This window comes from Anser brachyrhynchus, assembly GCF_964034855.1.
Source record: "Anser brachyrhynchus genome assembly, chromosome: 2".
Classification (NCBI taxonomy): Eukaryota; Metazoa; Chordata; class Aves; order Anseriformes; family Anatidae; genus Anser; species Anser brachyrhynchus.
Genome location: NC_137695.1, coordinates 27551659 through 27560943, shown reverse-complemented (window position 1 = coordinate 27560943; position 9285 = coordinate 27551659). Strand labels below are relative to the sequence as shown.

At 50.5% G+C, this 9285-nt stretch overlaps 1 protein-coding gene across 2 annotated transcripts; it reads right to left on the bottom strand.

Annotated features, from left to right (window-relative positions):
• Window positions 1-2272: 2272 nt before the first annotated feature.
• TAC1 (tachykinin precursor 1) lies at window positions 2273-8713 on the bottom strand. Of its 2 annotated transcripts, none has more exons than XM_080578579.1 (6): window positions 8582-8713; window positions 7905-8042; window positions 7637-7733; window positions 7149-7172; window positions 5518-5571; window positions 2273-2928 (listed from the first exon to the last, which is right to left on the bottom strand). In XM_080578579.1, exons 2-6 carry the CDS (start codon window positions 8025-8027, stop codon window positions 2879-2881), a joined length of 348 nt encoding a protein of 115 aa, XP_080434705.1. In that variant the 5' UTR covers window positions 8028-8042; window positions 8582-8713; the 3' UTR covers window positions 2273-2878. The 2 variants fall into 2 exon arrangements, with proteins under 2 accessions (XP_080434705.1, XP_080434706.1); XM_080578580.1 differs by lacking the exon at window positions 2273-2928 and adding an exon at window positions 2958-5097.
• Window positions 8714-9285: the final 572 nt, after the last annotated feature.

Sequence of the window (9285 nt, the reverse complement as noted above, 5' to 3'; positions counted from 1 at the left end):
CAGCCCAGCAGTCAGCTTCCCCTCCTCGCCGAGCTCAGTGGGAGCTGACACAGGGGTTCATTGCTCTGAAAACAAGCCCTGGCAGAGCACTAGTACCTCTGTGTCTCGCACTTGTGCGGTGCCTGTCACGAATCTGCCTCAGGTTTCCTGCTGCGCAGCCCCTGCCTCCTTCCTGCAGGCACCAAAATGATGTGGGTGAGGACGCAGTGTCCAGCCCAAAGCTGCTGCCACCGGCCTGCAATTCCCCTCTGAGCTGATCATAGCTGCTTTCTGAAGCCACACCTGCGGGGCTGAGCTCTGTTGTTACAGGTGAGCCTACAGCTCTTTCTTTCTGCCAGTGCAACCGCAAAGTGCTGTTGAAACGTGAGTTTATTTTTGAAAGTCTCAGGTGTGCCTCATATATTATTCAGCTAAGCTGTACTGGTGATGGGACTGGAGAAACATCCCCCTTAGAAGCCCAAGAGGTAAATGTCAAGGTCTGCCTTGCAAACTTTTGCCTTCTGTATTTTCCTGCCCTGCGAATATCAGCACACGATGAGCCCAGTCCTGCTCAACATCTTCCTCAGTGATCTGGAAGATCATGGCAGCATGTACCCTCGGCAAGTTTGCAGATGACACAAAACTGGACAGAGTGGCTGATGCACCAGAGGGTCCTGCTGCTATCCAGAGAGGCCTGGACAGGCTGAAGGAACCTCATGCAGCCCAGCCAGGAGAAGTGCCGAGTCCTGCACCTGGGGAGGAACAACCCCAGGCACCAGGACGTGCTGGGGGCTGCCTGACTGGAAAGCAGCTTTGCAGAAAAGGACCGATGGGTCCTGATGGGCACCAAGCAGCGTGTCCTTGCTGCTAAGAAAACTAATGGTATCCTGGGCTTAATTAGGCAAAGTACTGCCAGCAGATCAAGGGAGGTGATCCTGCCTCTCAGCTGAGCACTGGTGAGGCCACACCTGGAGAGCTGTGTCCAGTTCGGGGCTCCTTGGTGTGAGACACGGAGCACCTGGAACAAGGAGGGCCACAAAGATGACAAAGGGACTGGAGCACCTCTGCGATGAGGAGAGGCTGAGAGAGCTGGGACTGGTCAGCCTGGAGAAAAAGAGGCTCAGGGGGACCTCATCAACGTCTATAAATACCTGAAGGGAAAGTGTAAAGGGGCCAGAGCCAGGCTCTGTTCAGTGGTGCCCAGTGCCAGGACAAGAGGCAATGGACACAATCACAAACACAGGAGGTTCCCCCAAACATCAGGAAGCATGTCTTCACTGTTCAGGTGACCAAACACTGGCACAGGCTGCCCAGAGAGGCTGTGGGGTCTCCTCCTTGGGGATCTTCAGAAGCCGCCTGGACGTGGGCCTGGGCACCCTGCTCTGGGTGGCCCTGCTGGAGCCGGGGTGGGACCAGGTGGCCTCCAGAGGGCCCTGCCAGCCTCAGCCGTTCTGTGACGCTGTGAAGTGGGATCTGTTTTAAGCATGGGCAGGCCTAGATGATGCCCGTAGCTGAGCGGGGGATGGTCCTATGTCCACCAGCACTTGTAATGGGTGCAATTGTGGGGAGGCCTCAGATAAACTTGAAAATGAAGTTTGCCAAGTTCACTTTAAAAATGGAAACCAACAACTAGTTAATCACTTTGTACTGCTTATTTTGAAATTTGGCTTGTATATGCTGGCTGTTTTTACTGCTGATTAATCTGCGATGAAAGGTTGTGTGAAAGCATCAAACAGAGACCTCTAGCTTTTAGCAGGTGGAAAGAAAATAGCCAGATGCTTTGGCATCTGGTGAGACGTATGTAGCATTTGGTGTCTGTCCTGAAAATATAGTAACCAGACATTTTAATTAAAAAGTGATTACATTCATATTTTTTTCCTCACATTCAATTGGTTTGAGTCTACAGGTGTTTTTATCGTGAATCTGAGGGCTAGAATTTATTAAAAACTTGGCTTTCAAATAACAAACCTACAATCTTGGATGAAATCCCCAGCAAATTGTTCCACTTGGAGCTGGGGGATACAGTGAGCCCTTCTCAGTCAGGTAATGCATGTCTTGGATCCCATAGGGGCGAGGACAAATGGCAGGCACCCTGTGTGACCCAGCGCAGCCCTGGGATCTTCTGTCTCCAGCAGCAGCTCCCCCAAAGCTTCCACCAAACCCACAGGAAGAGGCTCGCAGCCTCCCTGCAAAAAGACACCATTACACTGATAGGTCTTTCTAATCTGAGATCCCTGCTGCTTGGATCCGTGTCTCACACTGGAAATAACGCCATCACTATCACCAAAGGAAGTATGTTGCAAAATCCCCAGAGTGGCTTTTATTTAAAATGTTACTATCATAAAATTCCAGACTACGAAATGAAGACCTCAGATTCACATTCAAGCCTTACCCCTCCCTCCCCTTTTTAAAATATATAGATACGTAGTCACAAAACATAAAACATGCTGCAATGATACAAATATATTTTTTGATACGGAAATTACAGTACATTATAAACCATGAAAACAAATTGAGGCACTAGACTGTACATCAGCTCTGTTCTGCACTGGTTGTCAAGCTGATATAGACTCACTTTTGATGAACAAAAGAATCTTTTCTCTGTTTAGTGAATGTAACTTTACAGGTCATATCAAACGATGTGCTTTGTTGTGAGACATCACCAATGTTGCTGGTCTCGAAGGAGCTGTCCTTCCAGAACCGCAACGCACCTACACAACATATATCGCTGCCACAATATGAAAAATAATCATTTTATTGAATGTCTAACTCAAAACAACAAAAAAAATCCCATCGATTATTGTTAAATAAATAATTATTCCATACAGTGGTTAGTTTATATTACACTGCATTGGCCATTGGAACAAATGAAGTTTAATAAATAATGCACGGGAATGTCTCATTTACGCCTCCGCTCGTAATTCTGTGCTATGCTCCGTTCAGAGGATCCTGCAAAAAAAAACCAAAATGGCATGAAGCACATCGTGCAGCCCCACATAGACCCCAGCAGGCACAAGGAAGCCTCTGTGACCTCAGCCACCAGAGCGTGGGGTGGCTGCAGCTCCCAGGGGGACGCGTCCTACCCTGTCCCCAAAGTCCCCAACAGCCCATGGGTGGGTGCACTGGGAAAGCACTGCTTGGAGGCTGCTGCCCCTGCTCACCTTCCAGGCAGAGATGTGGGGTCCTGGCACAGCCCCGAGCTCCTTGGGCTGCTCTTGCCCCTTAGGCTGCAGGATGCTTCCAGATGCCCAAGGTCTGAGCAGTGCTTTCTGCCTGTGGAGCTGCCTGAAGTACCATTATCTCAGAGCCCCTTTACCTCCCAGTATTGCATTTAACAGGCGGGACCAGAGCACTTGGTCAATCTGTGAGCAGAGGCTTTCAGCACTGACATTCCCACCTTCTGTCCCGCACTGTCAGCTCTCTGCTGGGTTTAAAACTTCCCTGTCTCCAGCCCATACACACAGTGACATCTTCTATTAAACTCTGCAGCGGGAGCTAAGCAAAACCCAGACTACCCTGCACGCCGACTGCCACCTAAAATAGTCTTCAGTAAAAAATTTGGTGCTTAGCAGCTTTCCTTCTTGCTCTTATAACACAAGAGGAGGCTCTGCAGAGCCTGACCTCTGCAGGACATGGCTAGTCTCCGGAGTCACCTTTGCCTCAAACCCAAGGGATCCTGGCTTTGGCAGAGTGTGCATGCAAGCAAATGCACGTCTCTCCTGGGGGCATTCTGCACTGCGTGCTGCGGGGAGCTGGCATTTGGATCAGCGACAGATTTAAATTCAGAAGGCTTCAATTTTTATCAGGCTAATGAAAAAAAATGAATTGAGCTTCCTTTCTCAATATGGATTATTACAGCATCTTTACTGTACTCAGGACTTTCCACCTGGGGTGGCAGCCTGGGCAGCAGCCAGCTTCACCAGATCAGGGACAAGGACACTGGCATTACGGTGCCCTGCTGTCACACCAGGCTTTGCCGGGGCAGTACGAACACCTGCACATTGCCAGGAGGCACAGGGCTTCTGCACAAGAAGAAAACCACGGCATGGTGCCACGAAAAGGTCTAAATCCTGCCCAGTTAAACATCACTCAGTGGGGAGGGTTAGCTAGAAGTGACAGCTAACCTAGCACCTATTCCTGATCAGCCCTTGGGACCTTCCTCCTCCTCGAGAGGATGAGAAGAAATTTCCTACCATTTTCCTCTCAGGGAATCAGGGAGGAAAGCAGTGAATTGTATTTTTTTACCTGTCAGGCAGTATTACATACTCCAACAGGGTAAAAATTCATTATTCCCCTTTGTTACTGATAAATACTTAAATACCACACAACAGTATCCTAACTATACCAGCAATTTTGAAGTTAGACCAATCAAATCTTTGCCTTTTTTAAAATATTTGCTGTATATTACATCCTCGTGTTCATGTAAATGTAATCCCAATGGAAATAAAACCCGGTCTGTTACTTCCAGGCTATTTACTTTTATGATAGCAGATATATTTACAGGTATTATGCATTTAATAGCTATTGCCACCACAGATAAAATTGTACGAAATTATTCATGATACATAGCAATTTGCAAAATGATGCAGAGAGCAATATTACTAGTTTGAACAGGGTTTAATTGAAAATAAAAGTTACTGACAACCATAATTGCAGAATATAGATCACAGCATGTATCCAAGTAATATAAAGGTGTCAGCTAGTAATTTAACTTTTATCATCCATTTAACAAAAACAGCGAGAACTATTTCAGAGACATGAAATAGGCATTAGTTCTTTTTTTTTTTTTTTAAATTCCTGTTCTAGGGAATTAACTGACACTTTATAGTTCACAGTGAGGGATTTCCTCACTGCAACCCTATAGCAGAGGCTCCTGGCAGCCTGGAATTACCCTCAGGGATCGTGCAAGAGGGAGGATGACTCTGCCCTATATGGATGCCATGGGAAAACAGTAGAAATTCATTGCATCTATTCAAAGCTTAAAATGCTTTTTGCTATTTTTAGGTAAAGCTGGAAGAGGCTGGGAATGTTTAGCAGCTTGACCTGCAGACTGAGGTGGTGTTAATGGCTGGTCTCTGCTCTTTCACCTCCTGCTCCAAGTTTATCAGGAATAATGATCTGCAGAAATGAGAGTATCCCTTCATCTGTGGAGATCAGTATTTCAATTACAAGTTTAAATGAGGTTTACATTTTCATCCTCTGGATTTTTTCCTGATGCATCAATAACATTTCTTCTTTTTCTGCCATAGCACCTTGGGGACCAGACGCACACACTGCCAGCCAGGACAGGGGGAGCGAGGCAAGTGCCCTCGGGACCTTCACCTGACCTCACATGCACCGTGGCAGTGCCTGACCACCCCAAGTGTTGGAGTAAAGGGCACTCTGACATATTTTGGTTCAGAAAGAAAACCCCGGACCCTTCTCAGAGAACTCCGTGTCTCTGCTAAAGACTGCTTCTGCCATCCAGTGGGAGGGAACAAAGAGGCAACAGAGTTAAGCAGCTGTATAGCAGAGTACCAGATTTAGTCATATACGTACCAGAATTTAAAGATCTTTTGCCCATGAGTCCAACAAAGGAGTCTGTTTTATGCCCTGAAAAATACATATTTGGGGCTGTTTTAATACATTTTAAATAGGCAGGATTTTAAGAAAATGTGCTCTCCCAAGGAAGACACTGGCTCCTAAACTGTTCATCTCACACGCTAATTTTTCACAACACTCTCAGAACATGTAGAATGAATATCAATCATTGACTTAGATGGATTTTTTTTTTTTTAAGTACCACAGGAAAAAAAATGGCCAATAGCTAATTCTTATTCCTCCCCCAGTACAATTCTGATTAATTTGGACAGATGCATAAGAAAGCGGTATCTCAGCATAGCCTCCAACTCTGTGATGCATCTATTCTACCTACTGGTGGTTTTTTTCCTGTAATGTGGAGGAAAATCTTCCCCACAGACAAGGCAGAGCCCTCACTGGAGATGAAGCCAATGGGGCTCAATGTCTGGACATGTCTGAGCTAGACAGTCTGGCTCTATTTCTGGAATATTTATGAGTTTTGATATTACCTTCCTGTCTCATTAGTACTCCTCGAGGCACTGGATGTGTAGAGGATAAATTAGTCCAACTTCTGGCCTAGAGCATGTATCGGATATAGTGATAGCTAAAGTTTCAGGTAAGGACCGAGAAGGAGCCATTCTTCTTTCTCTAAGCTGACTTCTGAGGCAAACTTAGAAATCTCTCTTTGGAAAGAATTTTGCTTGGCTAATTTATCTACAAGCCAAGACGAATGATCTTCAGACATCATAGGTATTAATGTGAGCCAAAGCAGTTTCAGAAGGCTATAATTTTTTACTTTAGTCAGCAGGCTGTCTGGCATGAGCTCTGTATCGGACTCTTTAATTAGTCTTCCAATAAATAATCCCTGTGATAAAAGCTAACTAACAGAGCACCGAGACAGTTATTGACCTCTGTGGACAGAGGAGGTCTCCCAAAATAGAAAAAGATATTTTCCACTTGTTAAGTCTTCCAGACCCTGTCTAAGCATCTTCACATATATTCAGAGAGTATGATTGTCACCGTGCACAACCGGGTAGCACTGCACTGCTGACACCATCTCCTGCTTGATGATGTACAGAAACAAAGCAAGGCACACTTATTAATGGTGCAAGATGTGTTTGTAGGGCAGAACATGGTCGGCCAAGCTGTGCTGTGAGCTGGGGCTGATTCACGCCCGGACAGCGCGGGCAGCACCCACCTGGCATCTCACATCCAGTCCTCTGGGCTCGTCCCTGGAATCATTCACAGGGACTCGGGAGTTTGCTATTGTAATCTTCCAGATTTTGCTGTCTTAATTGTTCCTCTCCAAGTCTGGCAGTAAGCCTGCCTTGCCTATGAGAAAGGCTACAGAAAGCCCCCAGAGAAATAAAAGAGAACTGCAGCATCCACACATTAATGTGGCTTGAAATCTCTAAGCTCGTGGCAGCTTAGACTAGGTAAGGTTTGAGGCTTGACTGTGGGGTATTCTGCCTTTAACAGAACAGTTCTCCACCTCTGGGCTGCCATTCCTCAGCTAAACTCAGTTACTTTCTTCCTAATTCCCTGACATACACTATTCTCTACCTGAATATCTTCTCATAACTACTTAAAATATTTGCATTTTAACTTACTTTTGTGAGAGATCTGGCCGTATCCTGGTTGGAGGAGGAGAGGAAAGAGGAAAGAAAAAAAGGATAAAGTTATAAAAGGGATAGCTATACACATACGATGCTACTGCAACACTTTGAAGCATCAAAACCAGAAACCACCCTACAGGGAAAATTAAGGTGATGTTTACAACCACGTTTCCCTTTGAATCGGATACAAAACCTTGTTTCAGATAAGCCACCACAAGTTAGATCTGCTGGCCCCAAGCAGTGTTGACCAGTTCCCACTTCATGCAGGGGACACGGAACGGACCATACACACGCCCAGCCCCGCGTGGCACCGGGGCCACGCCACAAGGGACTGAGACTCACCGCACATGCTGGGCGTAGGGCGTTTGTCTTATATGACACTTGAAAACATGCAAGCAACTGAAATGAAATATTTGGAGGGAGATGTAAGGGGTTAGGGAGGCACGGTGCAAGGCGTGCCGCGATGCCCCCACCCCACTCACCGGCATCCCGCTTGCCCATGAGGCCGAAGAACTGCTGGGGCCGGGGTCTCCGCGCCATCCTCTGCAAGAAGTGCTCCAGGGGCAGCGGCAGCTCCTCCTGCGGGGCGACAGCGGGCAGCCATCATTGGGGACCCCAGACCCACAGCCCCCAAGGGGTGGCACTGGCACTGAGCCCCCCAGTGTGCACACACACACACACACACCCTACACACACATGTAGACCCAGCTCGGTCCCCCCGGGGTGGCCGTACATCCCAGCGGGGCTCACCTTCGCCTGCTCGCCGTCGGCCCAGTCTGCCCAGTAGCTGAGGTCGTCGGGGGCTCCCATCTCATCGGCCAGCGCCCGCGCCGAGGCCAGGAGGAGCACGGCGAAAGCCAGCGGGAGTCTCATCGCCGCCTCCAAGTCCTGGGGGGGCAGAGGGTAAGGCCCCGGAGCACCCGGAGACACCTCGCACGTACAGCCCTGAAACCCCACACACCCCTTGCACGTACAGCCCTACAACCCCACAGAGCCCCCGACGGCTGCCTGCCCCTCGGGGGGCACAGGTCCGAGGCAGGCACAGAGCCGTGTGTGCGGGCACCCCGCACGTCGGGCCGGACACACACGCACACCTACCGGCAGGCTCCCCCCAAAAAAAACCACAAAGCATCCACACGCGTGAGAGCAGACGTGCATGGGGGGGGCACCCACGCCCCCTTGGCACCCCGGGGTGCGGCCGGACAGACGGCGGGGGACACACGGACACACGCAGCCGCCCCCCGCAGGCAGAGGGGACGCGCACGGACCGCACACACGCGTGAAGGCACGCACCCCCAGCACACACCGCACGCACACAGCCTCCCAGCACAGCCCCGCAGCCCCACGCGTCCAGGCGCACACGGACGGACGGACAGACGGACGGACAGACGGACGGACAGACGGACGGGCTCCCGAGGCTCACGCACCGGTGGCAGCGGCAGGGCGGGCGCTCCGTGCGCATTGGCCGTCGGCGGGCGCCGCTCCCCGCTTTATAGACCCGGGGACGGGGAGGGCCGAGGCAGCCTCATTTGCCTAAATGCAATTACCCCCGCTTTTATCGTCCCAGCCCCGTGACAGCCCCCGCCCCGGCGAGCAGCCCCCGCCCCCAGCTCCCGGAGGGGCCGCTCCGGCTCCCCTCGTCTTCCCCCCAAAAACCCCGCTGCCGCTGCGGGGACCCCGGCTATAGGGTGCGGCTATAGGGTGCGGGTAAGGCCAGCAGCAGGCATGGGGATGCGGGGACCCCCCCCGAGCTCCGCCAGGTCTGGGGACCCCCGTGCCACCCCCTGAGGCATCCTTGAGCACGGGTCTGAGGGAGCAAAGGGGGAGCCGAGCCCCCCCGGCACAAAGTCCCTACCTTTGCCCATCCCATAGAGCAGCTTTGCGTTTCCCCAGGGGCTCGGACAGCTCCTCCTGCTCCCCCCCCCGTTGCACGGCTGTTCCCATTTCCCTCCGGCCAGGCGTCCCAGGCAGCCCCGGTGGACCCCCAGCACCCGGACTGTGCCGCAGCCTCCGTAAGGCACTTTTGTGCAGAGCTTGGCAGGGGCTAGCGGTGTTTGTTGTGAGAAAGGCAAGATTGCTGGAGTCAGCTGCCTTGTACCATCCCTCGGCTTGTTCCAGGACGCTGGGACAC

Excerpts from the sequence above, each read along its gene's own strand:
- TAC1 (XM_080578579.1), bottom strand. The coding sequence starts at position 8,027 with ATGAGACTCCCGCTGGCTTTCGCCGTGCTCCTCCTGGCCTCGGCGCGG. Across the intron at positions 5,572-7,148 it reads CGGCCAGATCTCTCACAAAA|GGCATAAAACAGACTCCTTT; the intron begins GTAAGTTAAAAT and ends TGTATTTTTCAG. Across the intron at positions 2,929-5,517 it reads CAAAAGATCTTTAAATTCTG|GATCCTCTGAACGGAGCATA; the intron begins GTACGTATATGA and ends TTTTTTTTGCAG.